The sequence below is a fragment of the Pholcus phalangioides genome, unplaced genomic scaffold (genome assembly GCF_987345545.1).
Source record: "Pholcus phalangioides strain wild (caught in Gottingen) unplaced genomic scaffold, Ppha-v1.0 ptg000040l_1, whole genome shotgun sequence".
In the NCBI taxonomy this organism is placed as follows: domain Eukaryota; kingdom Metazoa; phylum Arthropoda; class Arachnida; order Araneae; family Pholcidae; genus Pholcus; species Pholcus phalangioides.
In genome coordinates, this window is record NW_028301626.1 from 6,372,351 (window position 1) to 6,392,440 (window position 20,090).

General features: G+C 38.9%; 1 protein-coding gene and 4 non-coding genes across 5 annotated transcripts in view; all 5 read right to left on the minus strand.

Annotated features, from left to right (window-relative positions):
• LOC149065338 (dual specificity protein phosphatase CDC14A-like) overlaps positions 1–20,090 on the minus strand; it is a 192,430-nt gene that overhangs the window by 86,994 nt on the left and 85,346 nt on the right. Inside the window, exons 5-7 of the mRNA XM_089254120.1 lie at positions 9,028–9,107; positions 6,402–6,468; positions 6,146–6,208 (exon numbers count right to left, since the gene is read on the minus strand). Coding sequence (XP_089110246.1) covers positions 6,146–6,208; positions 6,402–6,468; positions 9,028–9,107 — 210 coding nt within the window. The remainder of the gene's footprint in view (positions 1–6,145; positions 6,209–6,401; positions 6,469–9,027; positions 9,108–20,090) is intronic.
• TRNAN-GUU (transfer RNA asparagine (anticodon GUU)) lies at positions 81–154 on the minus strand. Its single transcript has one exon. It is a non-coding gene; the product is annotated as a tRNA-Asn (tRNA).
• On the minus strand, positions 242–315 carry TRNAN-GUU (transfer RNA asparagine (anticodon GUU)). Its single transcript has one exon. It is a non-coding gene; the product is annotated as a tRNA-Asn (tRNA).
• TRNAN-GUU (transfer RNA asparagine (anticodon GUU)) lies at positions 886–959 on the minus strand. Its single transcript has one exon. It is a non-coding gene; the product is annotated as a tRNA-Asn (tRNA).
• On the minus strand, positions 1,208–1,281 carry TRNAN-GUU (transfer RNA asparagine (anticodon GUU)). Its single transcript has one exon. It is a non-coding gene; the product is annotated as a tRNA-Asn (tRNA).

Here is a 20,090-nt window from a genome sequence, read left to right on the forward strand (position 1 = left end):
ACTGATATATAATAATAATTGAATTTGCAATATCTCACAGACACTACATAGCACACTAAGCGAAATTTATATAAAGCACACGCCACCGGGTGGGCTCGAACCACCAACCTTTCGGTTAACAGCCGAACGCGCTAGCCATTTACGCCACGGAGGCTTGTCACACTGATATATAATAATAATTGAATTTGCAATATCTCACAGACACTACATAGCACAATAAGCGAAATTTATATAAAGCACACGCCACCGGGTGGGCTCGAACCACCAACCTTTCGGTTAACAGCCGAACGCGCTAGCCATTTACGCCACGGAGGCTTGTCACACTGATATATAATAATAATTGAATTTGCAATATCTCACAGACACTACATAGCACACTAAGCGAAATATATATAAAGCACACGCCACTGGGTGGGCTCGAACCACCAACCTTTCGGTTAACAGCCGAACGAGCTAGCCATTTGCGCCACGGAGGCTTGTCACACTGATATATAATAATAATTGAATTTGCAATATCTCACAGACACTACATAGTACAATAAGCGAAATTTATATAAAGCACACGCCACCGGGTGGGCTCGAACCACCAACCTTTCGGTTAACAGCCGAACGCGATAGCCATTTGCGTCACGAAGGCTTGTCACACTGATATATAATAATAATTGAATTTGCAATATCTCACAGACACTACATAGCACAATAAGCGAAATTTATATAAAGCACACGCCACCGGGTGGGCTCGAACCACCAACCTTTCGGTTAACAGCCGAACGAGCTAGCCATTTGCGCCACGGAGGCTTGTCACACTGATATATAATAATAATTGAATTTGCAATATCTCACAGACACTACATAGTACAATAAGCGAAATTTATATAAAGCACACGCCACCGGGTGGGCTCGAACCACCAACCTTTCGGTTAACAGCCGAACGCGCTAGCCATTTACGCCACGGAGGCTTGTCACACTGATATATAATAATAATTGAATTTGCAATATCTCACAAACACTACATAGCACACTAAGCGAAATATATATAAAGCACACGCCACCGGGTGGGCTCGAACCACCAACCTTTCGGTTAACAGCCGAACGCGCTAGCCATTTGCACCACGGAGGCTTGTCACACTGATATATAATAATAATTGAATTTGCAATATCTCACAGACACTACATAGCACACTAAGCGAAATTTATATAAAGCACACGCCACCGGGTGGGCTCGAACCACCAACCTTTCGGTTAACAGCCGAACGCGCTAGCCATTTGCGCCACGGAGGCTTGTCACACTGATATATAATAACAATTGAATTTGCAAAATCTCACAGACACTACATAGTACAATAAGCGAAATTTATATAAAGCACACGCCACCGGGTGGGCTCGAACCACCAACCTTTCGGTTAACAGCCGAACACGTTAGCCGTTTGCGCCACGGAGGATTGTCACGCTGTTCTATAATAACAATTGAATTTTCAATATCTCACAGACACTACATAGCACAATAAGTGAAATTTATATAAAGCACACGCCACCGGGTGGGCTCGAACCACCAACCATTCGGTTAACAGCCGAACGCGCTAGCCGTTTGCGCCACGGAGGATTGTCACGCTGTTCTATAATAACAATTGAATTTTCAATATCTCACAGACACTACATAGCACAATAAGTGAAATTTATATAAAGCACTCGCCACCGGCTGGGCTCGAACCACCAACCTTTCGGTTAACAGCCGAACACCTTAGCCGTTTGCGCCACGGAGGCTTGTCACGCTGTTCTATAATAACAATTGAATTTTCATGTCAGTCTTTCCATGACCGATGTTTATGTCCGTAACACAACTTGTACAAAAAGGAAAAGTCGGCCCTCTTCTGGAACGTTTGATGAAAGGAAATTCATCGGAATAAGTATCTTTAAAATTGATTAAATATATTTTTGCTTATCAGTATTCATGCTTTGTTATATTGCACGTACGTAACTTCAACAGAAGAGGAAGTTTTGACCACATGCACGTCGCTACAATCTGCAATTATTATCCAGGACTATTGGCTGCTAAGCTATTTCCCTGCAGGATAAGACAAGCAACTTTCTAGTTACCATCAGAGGGTTTGTAAAACTTCCTTAAAAAGGGAATTTCCCCATTTACGACGTGTGACGTCATTTCGAAAGGGAAAAAAAAGGCTTCATGCCCCACAAGAAATTTCTTAGGGATTGTTTTCATAAGCGGGGATTTTTTTTAATGAAGTAGGGAATGTTTAGGGACAATTAGGGATTTTTGTGGTTTTCGTAAAAATTCGGGAGATTTAAGAACTTTTCGGGAGGTCGCGCGATGAAGTTAAAATTCGGGAGATTCCCGAAAAATTCGGGAGACTTGGCAGCTATGGGAAGGGATCGAACCGCCAACCTTTCGGTCATCAGCCGAACGCGCTAGCCGTTTGCGCCACGGAGACTTGCCGCCCCATTGTATATTAATTGAATACTCAATATCTCACAGACACTACATAGTACAAAAATTGAAATTTTTATGAGCCACACGCCACCGGGTGGTCTGGAACCACCAACCTTTCGGTTAACAGCCGAACGCGTTAGTTGTTTGCGACATGGAGGCTTGTAAGACTATTCTATAATAATTGAATTCTCAATATCTCACAGACACAACATAGTACAATAAGCGAAATTTATATAAAGCACACGCCACCGGGTGGGCTCGAACCACCAACCTTTCGGTTAACAGCCGAACGCTCTAGCCGTTTGCGCCAAGGACGCGTGACAAACTATTCTATAATAATTGAATTCTCAATATCTCAGAGACACTACATAGTACAGTAAGTGAAATTTATATGAACCACCAACCTTTCGGTTAACAGCCGAACGCGCTAGCCGTTTGCGGCACGGAGGCTTGGCACACTGTTCTATAATAAACGAATTCTCAATATCTCCCAGACACTACATAGTACAATAACAAAAATTTATATAAAGCACACGCCACCAGGTGGTCTCGAACCACCAACCTTTCGTTTAACAGCCGTACGCTCTAGCCGTCTGCGCCACGGAGACTTGTCGGCCCATTGAATATCAATTGAATTCTCAATATCTCACAGACACTACGTAGTACAATAAGTGAAATTTATATACAGCACACGCCAACGGGTGGGATCGAACCATTAACCGTTCGGTTAACAGCCGAACGCGTTAGCCGTTTGCGCCATGGAGGCTTGTCGCACCGTTTTATATTAATTGAATTCTCAATATCACACAGACATTACATAGTGCAATAAGCGAAATTTATATAAAGCTCGCGCCACCGGGTGGGCTCGAGCCACCAACCTTTCGGTTAACAGCCGAACGCTCTAGTCGTTTGCGCCACGGAGGCTAGTTCAGACGATTGTATATGAATTGAATTCTCAATATCTCACAGACACTACAATATGTGAAATTTATATAAAGCACACTCTACCGGGTGGGCTCAAACCACCAACCTTTCAGTTCACAGCCGAATGCGCTGATAAGTTATGAAATGTAACGTTACTGTTTTCTAAGTTGTTGAGTCATCCGAAATGAATAATATGTTTTGGAAGTTATTAGTAACAAAAAAGTGTTTTTCCTGGAAAGCTCCCCGGGTTCCGGGATTTTTAAGGATTTCGTGGCGTTTGATCATGTGGAACCCCAAAACCCATATCCTAAAGTCATTCTTCCGCTTTTCCAGAGCTTAGTTCACCCTGCTCTGGAGCATGCCGTAAGGTTTTGGAGACCATACCTACGCAGGGACATAGACTTGCTTTGATTGGGGGGGGGGATGGCAGAGAAGAGCTACAGTTGCTCTTGTTGTCACACAAGACTTGGTTTCTTGAGAATGTTTAAATTGAAAGAGTGCGGGTGTCGGGGGATATGATCGAAGTGTTTAAAATTTTAAACGGGATGGATAGGATGAAAAATGATTTATTAATACACTGTCAATCAACTGCTTCGACAAGGTCACACCAGTATCGTTTAGTAAGGGACTATTCCAGGTTGTGGTGTCTCCCAGGCAGTTTTTCTCTACTAGGAGAGTTGGGGAGTCAAAGAGTGTGGGATGAGTTATCGTACCGCCTCGTAGGGGCTCACATTGAACACTTATAACTGAGTCGAATTTAAACTTTCAACTGTGATTTTTGATTTCCGATGAACAACAAGTTTGCACTTTGTTTAGTTTTCCTTCAATAGCCCTGCAAAGTTGGGATATTCATTTATGTACACCCTGTATATTATTAATGCTTATTCTTTTTTGGTGATATATGTTTTACATTAGCTTTCTGTAGTTTGATTATATTTGACATCCATATTTTTATGGGCATCTTTTCAGCCACCTCGATGGGCAATTCGCTTGTTGTGGCCGTTGTGTTTGTATTAAATAAAAAAATAATTCCAAAATGGAAACATCTTACAACTTGTTGTAACTCTAAATACTGCAGTATAGCTTGGTTTTTTGAACACGATACATACATGACACGGAAATTCATGCACCCACCATTTTCACTTCAAAATGTGGGGGAAAAAGATGGCAGCACCAGTAGAACACGAAACACTTATAGCTCTAACAACATAAATACGAACGGGCCACGCATATATACCCACAGACGCAATCCTTTCGGACATGAACCAATTCATTAGAAATTCCGCAGAGGAATGTGTGCGAGGTGCATGTACGGTTTAGAAGTAGTATTGCTTGGTTACTATGGGCCCGCAACAAGGGACAAAAATGTGTGAGTGTCGTTACACTTTTTTTCTAGTTAAAGCTCTCCGAGAGGATACGAGAAAGAAAGCCAGCTTTTCGGAGAATTGTAATAACGTGCATGGGAAATTCCCGACCATAAGAAAAGTGGCCGACTTCTTAAGTGCTTATTTTGTTTACAAACGGCCGTAAATTGGCCCGCGGACTGCCTTGAAAATTTAATGTGGCCCCGTATGTGGTTTAACACTATTACCTATTACAGGGGTTCTCAAACTTTTTCCAACAGCGGCGCCCCTTTCCTTACTCAACGCTTATCTATGACTCCCCAGAGAAGCTAAACAAAGAATCTTTTCGAAAAATCTTTGTCAGGGGCGACACTCCTAATAAAGGTTTGTGGCTCGCCTAGTTAGAGAACCTCCAACCTAATATGCATTAAATTCTTGAAAGCAACCCGAAAAGTGTTTGAAAAGTAGAAATTTTTATCACTAACCATTTTTAAGACATTATTCAATATTAAATCGGGGATTTAACTTTTCCTGACTCTCTTCCAGTGCTGCCACCTGTATTTTGAATTTGCGGTTAATGTGAATTCAATGTCTGATATATTTTTTAGAATCTGTAGGAATCTTGCTCATAGTGGTTATATAGCTAGCTTTTTATGTTTTCACGACAATGGACTTTTCCAATGGAAATTACGAATACACGAATTTTCCGCAAAAAATCTAAACTGTAGATCAGTGTTTCTCAACCTGCTGCCATATGCCCCCCCCCCCCCCCCCGCTTCGTAAAGATGTAAAGAAGCGGAGCTTTTGAGTGAAATACGGTGGAGAAAAATGTGACTTCTTTCGGAATGAACAGAACTGTCCATATAACTGAGGCCGTTTCAACGAATTTGGCCCGGTGACTATAGTGCGTAGGAGGTACTCCCAGCAGGGGTGGGGGCATCATATTCTGCTAAAATCATCGTGCATTAAACCAGATCAATCTTAACTTGTGGGCCCATCCGGGCATGGCCTTGAGGTTTATGTCAATGGGGCGGGGGCATAGATGAGATCTGATTCCATGATTTACGAGATTAAGTAAATATTTAAGCTCCTACATCCAGCTAAGTATAAGCTCTAGAACACCATTCTTCAAGAGAGTCCACGGTGTTGAGACGGCATCCTCAAAAGAGCAGTCACTGAATCGACTTTACACACGAAACTTTTGTTCACAAATTTGATAAAAAATAAATTCAATAAATGCAAAGAAAGGGTCTAGCTCTTTGAAGGGGAAGGGGTCCTTGGCAAGCCAGGGGTGCCGCGAGAGTAAAATATAGTTAAAAAGGGGGGGACACAGGCGAATGAAAAGATTAAGAAATACTGCTGCACACACACATAGATCGTTTTTTATGTCATGTAAAGTGAATAAATGCATATCAGGGGGTGTACTAACCTCATAATACTCGTAATCATCCAAGTCGAAATTTTCGAAACTAAAAAAACCATTTATAAGAGCCTGCAATGGAAATTATGAAAATTTTTATTAGATTTCCACACATGCTGAGCATCTTCAAATAATCATCAATCATGAAAAAGCAACAACAATCATTGCTACCGAGAACATAATTATAAATTGACTAGAAAACAATTGTTACCACATGAAAATAAATTGTTGCACTCGACGGTACAAAAGTCACGCTTAAACGTACCTTTTTTATCGCGCGGAGGCAGTCTAATAACGTCAAGTCATACGTAGACGGACCTAAGGAAGCGTCTCTGCAATACAAATACAATGTAAGCGTAATTTTTCATGCATGAATAAATACCTTTTTTACATTATTAGAATCATAATGAATATAATAAAACTCCTCTTTTGCGAACATCAGCGGGACAAAAAAAAACCGTCCGCAAAAGCGGGGAGACCGCATCTGAGGGAGTTGTTATTGAAGAGTTGAAAGAAAAAAAAAAACGAAATTATTTTTCGGCCATATAAGAGGGGTGACCGTATCTGTTTACGACCGTTAATAGGAAGTTTCACTGCAATTATATTTTCGAGCTAGTTCTCATACCCGTAGTCATGGATGGGAGCAGATACTTTTCGGTTTGCGGACCATACTTTAGATTATTTTTCTGGGATTCGTTTCAAACTTGATTGTTCATTCGATGGTCATGTAGGTAGAGGTTCATTTACTTCTTCAAAGGCCATTTAAAAATGATTTATTTCTTCGGGGGGGGGGCAGTGTTAGATTTTATTTACTTCTTCGAAGACCGTTGAAAAGCTTATGTATTTCTTCGAGAGCAATACAAAAAAAAAACAATTTACCTTCTTTGAGAGCGGTATAAAAACTGAATTACAAACTTTTCCTCTCGAGGGCTGCGGGGAAGTTGATTATTCATTTCATCGAGAGCCGTATAAAAAGCTGATTTTTTTTCTTTGAGGATTGTATGAAAGTTGATTTACATCTTCGAGAGCGGTGTATAAAAACTGATTTACTTCTTCGAGAGCAACATGAAAGCTGATTTACTTCTTCGAGAACAACATGAAAGCCGATTTACTTCTTCGAGAGCAACATGAAAGCTGATTTACTTCTTCGAGAGCAACATGAAAGCTGATTTACTTCTTCGAGAGCAACATGAAAGCTGATTTACTTCTTCGAAAACAACATGAATGCTGATTTACTTCTTCGAAAGCAACATGAAAGCTGATTTACTTTTTCGAGAACAACATGAATGCTGATTTACATCTTCGAGAGCGGTGTATAAAAACTGATTTACTTCTTCGAGAGCAACATGAAAGCTGATTTACTTCTTCGAAAACAACATGAATGCTGATTTACTTCTTCGAAAGCAACATGAAAGCTGATTTACTTTTTCGAGAACAACATGAATGCTGATTTACATCTTCGAGAGCGGTGTATAAAAACTGATTTACTTCTTCGAGAGCAACATGAAAGCTGATTTACTTCTTCGAAAACAACATGAATGCTGATTTACTTCTTCGAAAGAAACATGAAAGCTGATTTACTTTTTCGAGAACAACATGAAAGCTGATTTACATCTTCGAGAGCGGTGTATAAAAACTGATTTACTTCGAGAGCAACATGAAAGCTGATTTACTTCTTCGAGAGCAACATGAAAGCTGATTTACTTCTTCGAAAACAACATGAATGCTGATTTACTTCTTCGAAAGCAACATGAAAGCTGATTTACTTTTTCGAGAACAACATGAATGCTGATTTACATCTTCGAGAGCGGTGTATAAAAACTGATTTACTTCTTCGAGAGCAACATGAAAGCTGATTTACTTCTTCGAAAACAACATGAATGCTGATTTACTTCTTCGAAAGCAACATGAAAGCTGATTTACTTTTTCGAGAACAACATGAATGCTGATTTACATCTTCGAGAGCGGTGTATAAAAACTGATTTACTTCTTCGAGAGCAACATGAAAGCTGATTTACTTCTTCGAAAACAACATGAATGCTGATTTACTTCTTCGAAAGAAACATGAAAGCTGATTTACTTTTTCGAGAACAACATGAAAGCTGATTTACATCTTCGAGAGCGGTGTATAAAAACTGATTTACTTCTCCGAGAGCAACATGAAAGCTGATTTACTTCTTCGAGAGCAACATGAAAGCTGATTTACTTCTTCGAAAGCAACATGAAAGCTGATTTACTTCTTCGAGAACAACATGAAAGCTGATTTACTTCTTCGAAAACAACATGAATGCTGATTTACTTCTTCGAAAGCAACATGAAAGCTGATTTACTTTTTCGAGAACAACATGAAAGCTGATTTACATCTTCGAGAGCGGTGTATAAAAACTGATTTACTTCTTCGAGAGCAACATGAAAGCTGATTTACTTCTTCGAGAGCAACATGAAAGCTGATTTACTTCTTCGAGAACAACATGAAAGCTGATTTACTTCTTCGAAAACAACATGAATGCTGATTTACTTCTTCGAAAGCAACATGAAAGCTGATTTACTTTTTCGAGAGCAACATGAAAGCTGATTTACATTTTCGAGCAGAAATGAGAAATAACGTTAAAATCAATTTAAATGTTCTTGTTTCAAGTTTAAGGGATTGATATAAGAAAACTCGAGTGGGCCGATTTGATTCTTGCGCCAGAGTTTGTGTATCCATGTTATAACGCAGGAAAAAGGTAATTTCTTAATTCAAAACAATTTTATCTAGACACGATATCATGTCGAACATCAAGGATAACATCCTTGTCTGACGATTAAACATTATATTGTCGTTCAGCTACAATATTACTGTTTTGAAATATATTTTCGCTACATCGAGATCAATTGATGGCGGAACTCACCTGAAAGGCTCGAACGGAGGACTTCCTCTGGATACGAGGGGCTTATACGCTTCTTCGGGCGATTTCCCATGCTCTATTATCTGCAAATGCATGTCAAAATAATATTAGGAGTGACGGTAAAATCTGGACATTAATGCCATTTTCTGTGTTTCTATAAAAACGCTGCATGGCAAGGGGGGGTCTTCAACATTTCTCGAGTCGCGAGCACTGTCTATACTTATTGTCGAACAGAGAGCGGCCCTTACTGAATGGATGCTCAACCTATAGGGAAGTGCGGGTCAACTGAAGTACGCGACGCCCTCTTGAGTGATCTGTGAATGTGCTGCGGTCCATTAAAGTGATCTGGAACTGTGTTGTCGGCGGCTTAAGTGATCTGTAGATGTGCTGCGGTTTAATTAAGTAATCTGTAAATACGCAGCGAGCCGCTTGAGTAATCTGAAAATGTGCCGCTTAATTCATATTCACAAAAATAATGTTTGAGGTCACGGGCCTCATAAGGCCAAAGAACCATGAGTTGAACCGGCAACATTTACATATGCATGCTTAAAATCTGCTTTGCAGATCGTAATTCTGGAATGCAATTTTTTTGCAGGGGATTTAATTGAAGAGTTTATCACAAGTGCTCGCGAGCTCGAAATCTTTCATGAGCATCGAGCAGTCTTACCGCTTCAGGGAGCACCATGGTGCTCGAGAGCGACAGGTTGAAGATGACTGCTGCATGACAAGGGTGCTCAACCTTTAGGAAAGTGCGGGCCACTTCATTGATTTGATTACGTGATGCGGGTCACTTAAGTGATCTGTTAATGAACCACGGGTCACTAAAGTGATCTGTTAATGAACCACGGGTCACTAAAGTGATCTATAAATGTGCCGTTATTCACTTAAGTGATCTGTGAAAGTGTCGTGGGATACTAAAGTTATTTGAAAATGTGCGCGGTAGGCCGTTTGACCTGTACCTCGGCCATGCATCATTTAAATGATCTATAAATGGCCGCGGTTCACTTAAATGATCTATGAATGTGTCACAGGATGCTAAATTGACCTGAAAATATGCCGTGGGCCACTGCAATGATCTGTAACTGAGGTGGGTCACTCAAGTGATCTATAAGTTTGCCGTGGGTCATTTAAGTCATCCATAAATATTTCGCCTGATACTCATGTGTTCTGGGAGTGTGCTACGATGACCTATAAATATGCCGTGGATCACCTAAGTTATCTGAAAATGTACCCCTTAGTTCATTTTTACAAAAATAGGTTTTGTGGTCGCGGACCACATCAGATGACTCCGGGCCAAATGTCATTTTGACTCGCGGGCGATGGGTTGAGCATGTACGGTGTATGACATCTGACAACACTCAGTTCGGGCCGTCTTAAGAGCATTATGGGCCCCCAGGTCAAGGGATTTTTCTGAGATCCTACGAACAAAAAATGCTTGTTTATTGCATGGTTATTCTCGAAAATTTTAACAAGATATCATTTCTGTGAGCCGTCCCCTCTTCTCTTAGACCCCGGACCATGAGTCCAAGCGTTAAGATGGCACTGCACATCCTCACAAAAAACATAATATTGCCTTGACAGGTGCGTCAGCGCAAAACGCACCCAGGGTCTCAACTGTCGAATACTTCGTCACCCGGAGCAAGCATTGATTTTGGTGCCCTCGCCTGGAATTTAATGAGCCTTTTTCCTCACTTACAAGGCTCATTCAATTCCACCATGGATTTTGGTGCCTCCTCAAAAAGCAGCAACTAGGGAATGGCGGGAGGCTCTGTTGTTCCGGATCAGGAAGGACACTGAGCTTATACGGTTTATTTGTTCAAACAAAGTTACGAAGAGGGGGGGGGGGTTCCAAAATGGGCGCTGGTCCTAGGCGGCAGAGTAAATTTTCGTTTCTGTTCCGTAAGTTACGACCCTGCTTCTTCCTTGCGTTGAATCAGAATGGCCTTTACCAGACGCGGGACCCGGTGAGAAAATAATAGCTGGGCCAGATGCGTCTCAACAATATCGGGGCACCAAAAATCTTTAGGACCAAATTTTGCCCCCTTGCCCCTGATTTTATATTATTTTGTGGGGGGAGGAGAATCGTTATTAATTGTTTCAGAACGTACAGCAGGGGGGTCTTCAACCCATGGCCCAATTGCCAAATGTGGCTCTCCGAGCTTTTTACTGTGGCCCGCTGACCATTTTTAAAAAAATAGCTACTTTATAATTATAGATAGATAGATAGAACTGCTCACAATCCTGGACTGATGCAAAAAGCAACTTACTTCCGTTACCTCAAATGAAGCAGGGTTCTGACGGGAAAAAGTTAGCAAATATTTATAGCACAGGTACCCTTGGCCAGTGCTCGAATGTATAAAATCACTCGCGTCGTTCTCCCCATGAAGATCGCATTGCTACTTTATATAGGAAACGATTAAATTCCAAAAATAAATAAAAAAAACTCGTTAAACAGTCCTGGCCACTGAGATCTGCACTACCGTATTTAGAAAGTGTGAGCCACTTTCCAGATTCGATAGTAATGCTGTGCTTTTGGTACATAAAGAGGGCCGTCGTAACGAATTCGGGAACTCTGAGCCAAATTAGTTTTGAGGTCTATGGTCAATTTAGGCTAGATATTTCGAGAGGCAAAATTCAGCGTCCTAAATGAAAATATAATTAAATAATTAAAGAATTGTGTCAAGAGCAATTTCGGAGTGGTCAAGAGTGATATCAGAATGATCAAGAGCAATTTCAGAAGTGTCAAGAGTAATTCCAGAGTTGTCAAGGATAGTGTCAGAAACGTCAAGAGTAATTTCAGAACTGCCACAAGAGTAATTCCAAAATTATTCAGAGTAATTTCAGAATGGTCAAGAGTAATATCAGAATGGTAAAGAGTAATTTCAGAATGATCAAAAGTAATATCAGAATCGTCATGAGTTATTTCAGAATTACCAAGATTAATTCCAGAATGATCAAGATTAATTCCAGAATGATCAAGAGTAATTTCAGAATTGCCAAGAGTAATTCCAGAATTGGCGAGAGTAATTCCAGAATTATCAAGAGTAATTTCAAAATTATCAAGAGTAATAATCCAGAAAAAATTAACAATTTTTCAAAGAAATAAATTCATTTTAGAATTATCAGGACATATTTCAGATTTAAGAAAAGAAATAATTTTGATTAAATGGAATTAGTTAATTAATGAAAGGAAGTTACTTGCAAATAAATAAAAAAATTCAAATTTTATGAAAGAAATGAGTTCCGAGTAAATAAAAAAGCGTTCAGTAAATTTGGGGAACCTATTTTAACAATCGGAGAATACCACGGTATGACTGGGTGGCCTGCGGGCTTCGTGAGAAGTTTTATTTGGCCCGCAATGTGTGTGTGTGTCTCTCGAAGGTTGAAGACCCCTGACTAGGGTGACCAGATGAGGTGCCTGCAAAACCGGGACAAATCCCGGGAATCATTGTTAAAAACCGGGACATCCATTAATTTACAACCCGAACGACGAACATAATTTTGTTTGAGGACAAACGATATTGGGATTACATAAAGCCCAAACAAGAAGGATAAAGCTCGTTGAAATCTAGCCCAAGGTAGGCAGGAACCCAGGGTGATATGTCGGGAGATCCAATTTATTGTGTAGGTTCGTTGGATCGTCCCATATTTTATGCAGACCTATTTTCTTCATATTATTCGGCTATTGAGAGGGATGGTCACCCCACCTTCTGAATCTCCGGTTTTTTTCAACGATACTTATTTGAATTTGTAATTCTCACTAAAGTCGTAACTCACACACACAGCGTTTTCATAATATAAATATCATAATTATGACAAAAATACTCATCTCACATATTTGCCAGGTTTAACGTTTTTTCCACAATTTTTCAGCAATTTTAATTACGATCAGTGATTGTGCCTACTTTTGGTAAAGTTTTTTTTATAACAACTGGCGATGTCCAGTATTGTACGGACAGTGTGGTCCAGCCCCTCGGGGTAAAACGCTTACATCCTTCTTGGGACAGAGCGTGGACCATGTCTGGTATCACAGTATTGTATGGATTATTATTTAAGAGCCCAGTTTACCGTATTTTTTCGGGATATGTACTTCACACTTTTGTTAATTGCGGTTTGTAACAGCCCTTTATTTCCACACCGTTCAGCAATTTTTGCAGTAATTAGCAAATTGCATTTGAAGCAATAAATTGCAATTTTTGGGAAAATTTAGTGGTATCCCGTATTTAAGATCGCAATTTCCTGCATTCTCCTAGATCAGTGGTTCTCAACCACTTTTCAACTCATGGACTTTTTTTGTCCATGGCACCCTTTCAACCATTTCTCATTCCTATGGCTCCCTCTTGCGAACATGAATAATTTTCTAACCCCTCCTCCCCCTCGCCCGTTTTTGCATTAGAAGATAGTTATTCAGAAATTGTCTGAAGTATGTACAGTCAAACCTCGTTAATGAGCCACTCTTAGAAGAGCAAAAATATGACTTCGTAAGCGGAGTGACTCGTTAAACGGAGTAAACCACAGCTATGCCAATTCCTGTCTGAGGACAATTGGGACTTCCAAAAAAGTGACCCGGTAAGCGGAGTGACGTGTTAACCGGGTGACGCACTAACGAGGTTTGACTGTAAATATGTTTGAATTTAATTTGATTAATTTTTAATTTATGAAAATAACGAAAGAGCAAAATAAACGTAATAGAATACAGTAAAAAAAAAAATAGAATAAATTATTTTCAATCAATGTAAATTCTGCGCTTGAAGACGGTACAATGTCATCAAGTTACTGTACTGGATGAAATTTGTATTATTTCAAATTACTTTATTTTTGTGTAAATCATTATGGTTTCGTTGAGAAAATGTCAGTTGTAGCTTCCAAAATACGCATTCTTGTAGTGATAAAAATCGTAAAAAGTGTAAAGCAAGCACTTTTATTAATTTTATTCTCTTCATGCGGATAAAAGTAGTATATAATGAGGAAGTAGCCACACAGAAATCAATCACAATTGAGAAGTTCAACCTTTCACATCGTTTTCAATAATGTATCAAGGATATAGGTTCGTGTTGTAGTCATACTATGAACTTGAAAAAATGAACTAAAATACGTGTGAAAATTTTTTAAATATTTTTTGAAAAATTCATTCCAGAGAAATCATGTGCGCAGTCACAGGGCCGGATTAACCATTAAGCAAAATAAGCACGTGCTTAGGGCATCAGTACTAAAGGGGCACCACCAAAAAGATATCGTGTGGTATTTTCTTTTTAATGCACGATTTTTTTTCAACATCCATCATCCGATAGAAGATCCTAAAATTGTAAGAACACTCGATTGTATAGTTGAAGATCATTATCACAAGAATGGCACGAAAGATGAGAATCTAATAATATTGCAAACTAGACTTCACATTATTGCCAAGTTTTTCGATTAGCTTTTCACAATTTTAATGAAGTACGCCCAGGGCTGTCTTAACATCATCATACGCCCGCATACAAAGCGACTTTTCTGAAAGAGGCACTACTACCTTGCTAAAAATTCCTATCTACTTATTTGCATATTTACTCTTGAAAATCGGAACCAGATCTAATTGTCACTTGGTTGCCAGAAGTGACCAGATGGGCCCCATGCAGCAAACCAAGTTCTACAGAATAAGGACATGATTTTTGTGGGTCATTAGTGGATCAACTGTGTAGTTTGATCCATAGAAGTAAAAGAAATGCTACCAGGTGTAAATTACAAACTTGACAATTTTATCTAAAAAGAAAAAATACCCAATACATATATAACGGTGAATCGCCAGAAATAAGATGCCTATTGGCAGGGCCGCAACTAGACACTTGGTTAGCCGGGGAACTACTCATTTAGGCACCCCCCCCCCCGTAATGCTGAAGGATAGGTTGAATGGTTGAATTTGCGCCCCCTTTTGTAATGCGCCTGGGGCACCAGACTCACCTGCTCCCCCCCCCCCCACTAGTTGCAGCCCTGCCTATTGGTAATATTATGGCCATTATAAGATTCAATGGTTTCTCCATGGAGTGTTGGTACAGCCTTTATCTATCAATCGTTCGTCGTAGTAGTATGGTTCTAATTTTAAAAATTCTCAAAATATGACCAAAAATCACCCTGTACGAGTTTTGAGGATGAAAATACAGTGTACGAAAAATAAAAAATGTAAATTTTTGCACGATCCCCCCCCTAATTTCCAATCAGACAGTTGTTGCTCTTTCTCTTCTGAACCCAACAAACAAATCACATGTTTTTAACTGCATGTTATTCCCTGAGATATTTAAATTCAAAATCGGAGACAGGTCCTGGCTCGGGAGAATTTCGCGGCCCAATGCAGACAAAAACTTTTGCGGCTCCCTCTAAAAACATTTTATGTAGTTGTTCCCGACTTACAAACTTTTCGAGTTGCGAACATAAATCTTGGAGGGGAATTTTTTTTTCAGAGAGAACGCATTTTATTACTCTAATTTTTTTCATTATTTCATGAACGCGTTGATAGTCTGGATCGTAATCAAACACGATCCATTGAGAGGGAGAATGACATTTAAATTAATTTTACGAAATTCATAGATTATTACTAATAATTAGCGCGTGGTCCACCTGCTGACACTTCATCGTGGCTCGAATAATACTGAACACTCATAAAATTTTGTCATACTTGGGCTAATATATAAATGGTAATATATATGTTTTTTTTTGTATATTGCGTCTGTATTATATGTTGTAATATGTGTGTGTGTAATAAATTTCAAATTTCAAAATTTAAAACTTTCAAAGTGCTTCATCATCATCTCTTTATCAAATATACGTTACAATTCGACAACTGATCATTTTTCGAATCTTTTATTGCTATTTTTGTGTAATAAATGTAAATTAATAGAAGTGAAGGAATCAATTACTGGAATTTCATGACTTCCACAAGAGTAGGGCTGACAGGCAGGATCGTCGTAATAGCATCATAGCCCCCCCCCCCCACACCCCTGAGCCAAGGAGGTGGGCCTCCAATTTTTTGGAGGCCCTACATGGAAAATTCTCGAAAAATTCAACTACGTCTCGTTTTTCTGAGGCACCTCTTCTCTTGAGGCTCTTCGGGCACGGCCCGGGGTGGGGGAAGCATGCGTTAAGACGTGACTGCCTAAGGTTCGCACCAGGCGTCCTTCTTTTTCAGTTTAGAATCTGGTAACCCTATCTGAAGACCACATAATCCGTGTTTTCACTTATTTGTTCGATCATCCATATTGTCCGAATGTTTTTGTGGAAAGAAATAATCACTTTTTTCTACATAAAATCGATTATTGCAAAATGTACGAATTTTGTTACCGAACTTTCGTCTCATAAAAAAATTTCATGCCAAAAAATGACAAAGAATCTCTCTTTCATCATCTCATGAGTTGCCTGAAATTTCGAGATTAAATGGCAGCACCAACAGTATATAAATCAAGCCTCTGGAGAGAGTAGGACGTCAGCGGTCTCTGCCTTGGCAGTGCTAAGAACTGTGTCCCCCAATATCTTTCGTCGGAACATCACGTGACTCGGTGAAAACAAACACGACACCCCCACTGTTATTTTCTTATGGCATAAATAGGAGTTTAAAACAATAAATGAAAAAATAATTTCAGCTTGGACGAGATAATTCCAAAATTAATGAAAGTTATAATTTCAGCATTAAAGAAAGATAATGTCAGCATTAAAGAAAGATAATGTCAGCATTAATGGAAAAGTGATAATTCAAAAATTAGTGAAAGAATTAATGAAAGCGATAATAATAAAATTAATGAAAGATAATTCCAGAATGAAGGAAAGAGATAATTCCAAAATTAATGAAAGATACAATTCCAGAATTCCAGCATTAATAAAAGAAATAATTTCAGCATTAACAAATCCAGAATTGATGAAAACAATTATTTCAGAAGTAATGAAAGAAATAATAATTAATAAAGGAAATAAAATTCCAGAATTAATGAAAGAATATTCAAAAAATAATGAAGGAAAATTTCAGAATTAATGAAGGAAAATCCATAATTGATGAAGGAAACTTCAAGAAATGATAAAAGAAATGATTCCAGTATTAATGAAATAAATAATTTAATCTTTTTTCACCTTTATATGAGTTCTTTATCCTTCTTTTAAATCTTTAAAACCCAATATTTAGAGACCGAACTGTACATTTCTATGGAAAAAATTGCCAGGCGGGAAGTTTGTTTTGACCGAGTCACGCGATTTCCTTGCATTTGATGTCGCGGCTGCTGGATGCTCCCTCCAGTAATAAGTCCCACCAGTAATGTCGTCTGCTTCTCTCCAGGTTACTTGTTTTGGACTTCTCCTTGTGTTCTTAAAAAATAACCGAACTGGTTTGTGAGCTTAGCTTGTAGGGAACCGACTTCTTGTCTGTCGTCTGCTCATTAAGAGGTTCTTCGTTTTGGACGTCTCCTTATACTCAAATAAAATAACCGAACTTTCAGTTTGAATTACCAGTTCAGTTCCCGAGTTTTGTTTACAAGGAACTGAGCGGAATAAAGAATATAGTTTTTTTTCACTTTGAACTTCATCATCACCATATGAGTCACTTTCAAATTTGACATTAGATGGCAGCACATTACTACAACGTGGAGAGTGGAAAAATTCACTTTTTACGATCTTACCTGTCGTCTGCTTGTGTTGAGGTCCTATGTTTTGGATGTCTCTTTGGGTCTTGAAAAAATTACCGAACTGGAATTTTGATCTTTCAGGTCAGTTTATAAGCTTTGTTTATAAGAAGCGTAGCTGAATGAAGAATTTAGTTTTTTATACCTGAGCTTCGTCATCACCACATAGGGTACTTCTAATTTCGAAAGTAGGTAGCAGCGCCAACAATATTTTTAAAAACGAATTTCTTAAAGTATATTCTAGAGTATTAAATTAATTTTAATTCCCTTTTAAAATTGTTAGTGCCATTGTGAATTCGCGGCAAATGCTACAAGGCAAAAAAAAAACAAAAAAAACTGCTATTGGCGGACGGCGTAACAGTTCGAGTCACCCGGTATATACCGATTTTGTCATTGCGTAACGCAGTGACGAAACTGTTCAAGTGAACATAATGATTCATTATCAGGATTTCAAGCCCGTCGGAAAATATAAATAAGGGGCCATTCAAGTATTACGTAAGCAGATTTTCAGCCATTTTTGACCCCCCCCCCGCGTTGTCAGCAAAAGTCAGCAAAACACTGACCCCCCCCCCCTTCCCCGTCAGCAGAATTTCGTCAGCAGCTTAGAATATTTCATATCTTCAAAAAGGGGTCGTTGATGACGTAAGCAGCCTTCAAACCCCCCCCCCCCTATCATCAAAAGTCAGCAAATCCGAAACTCCCTCCCTACCCTCGATGCTGACGTAATACTTGAATGATACGGTGAAAATCTGATATATTTCGTTGGATGTGACAAGCTACCTTCAAGTGGCATTTTGGTTCGTAATATGGCCGCTCTCTCGCAGGCGAACGAAGCAACGTGCAAGTTGGCTTAAACACAACACAATATTTCACATAACACAGTCCGTACTATATTTAATATACAGGGTGCATAGGTAGCGGGGCATACGGCATTTTACTGGCGAACCATTGGTCCAAGAGGCATACTTCCAGTTGGAAAAAGTACCCGAATAATGTGTATTACTCAGATATTTGCTTCATATTGCCAGGGGTTACATAGTTATTAAAATAAAAATGTTAACTTTTTATATGGAACTCTGTGCCCCAAAACCCAATTGGAAAGTTGTTTCCTGGTCTCCAACAAAAAATTAATCGTTTCTAAGTGCAATATTCACTGAGATATTCGAAGAAAGTTGGAAAAAAAAATCATTAAATGCGAGGAAACCATTTTACCCGCATTTAATGGTGTTCCCCCCCCCCAAATTTCCTCAATTTTTCGAATTCGCATATCTCGGTGAATATCGCACTTAGAAACGTGAAATTATTTTAGTTGTCATCGGGAAAGACAGAGCAACAACTTCTTAATTGGGGACTTTGGCACACGGGGATGGTATAAAAAGTTTTTTATTTTATTTTATAACTATACAACCCCTTACAACATGAATGACATATCTGAGTTGGACACGTGATTTGGATACTTTTTCTAGTTGGTATGTCTTTAAGACTAACTGCTCGCAAGTAGTGCCATACGCCCTGTTACCCATGCAGTCTGCATATACACGTAAAAAAATACAGTCGACTCTCGTTTTAACGGAAAAAAATATCGTTTTAACGAAAACTTTTCTAATCCCCCCGGATAAGTTTACATAGGAACAATATAAACATCTGAAATTTAACGAAATTTCTTTATTACTTCGGTCTCTTGGAGTTCATTATAATGGGGTTTGACTATATTCCCACCAAAACAAATCTGATATTTTTCCACTAAAGTAATTGAACTTTTGCAATTTGATCTGAAAGCAGTCCTTTTTATAGTGATTATGTCATTTTACTTTTATAAAATTTAAGAAGGAAACAAAAGAAAGAAAAGGTGGGGAGAAAAAAAGAAAAATGGCCAAGAGGAGCTCTGTTGTGCGTAAATGCCATGAAATTCCACTTGTGCGCAAGGGGATTCGGGCCTCACTCTCAGTTTTATGACAAAATTTCACATTTATGAAACGTTTGACTACGGTCACGATTAACCTCTGTATATATATAGCTTTCAATATTAAAATATTTCATTTATACGAAGCACGATTTCAATTCTTTGCCATTTTCATTTTGATTCGAACTCCAAATCTTTGGCATTTAGACATCATTTCCAACTATCAAATCCACGAGGTTTTTGCAGATATTGAAAAATGCGTCGCTGAATTGGTTTTGCATGCGTATTATCAACACTAAAAACCACAAATTTTAGGTTGAAAGATACAAAGATACGCATTGAGCCGGTCGGTTATGGACATTTCAAAGTGAAGACTTACGTGAGAATTTATTGCACTTTTCTGAGAAATCAACAGACGCAGTGAGTCTCAAATAAATGGATTTAAATTGCTTTAAATGTGGTCATACACCATTTTAGAATTTTTTTTTTGTAATGCCCACAACATTGTTCTTGCAGGATAGGAA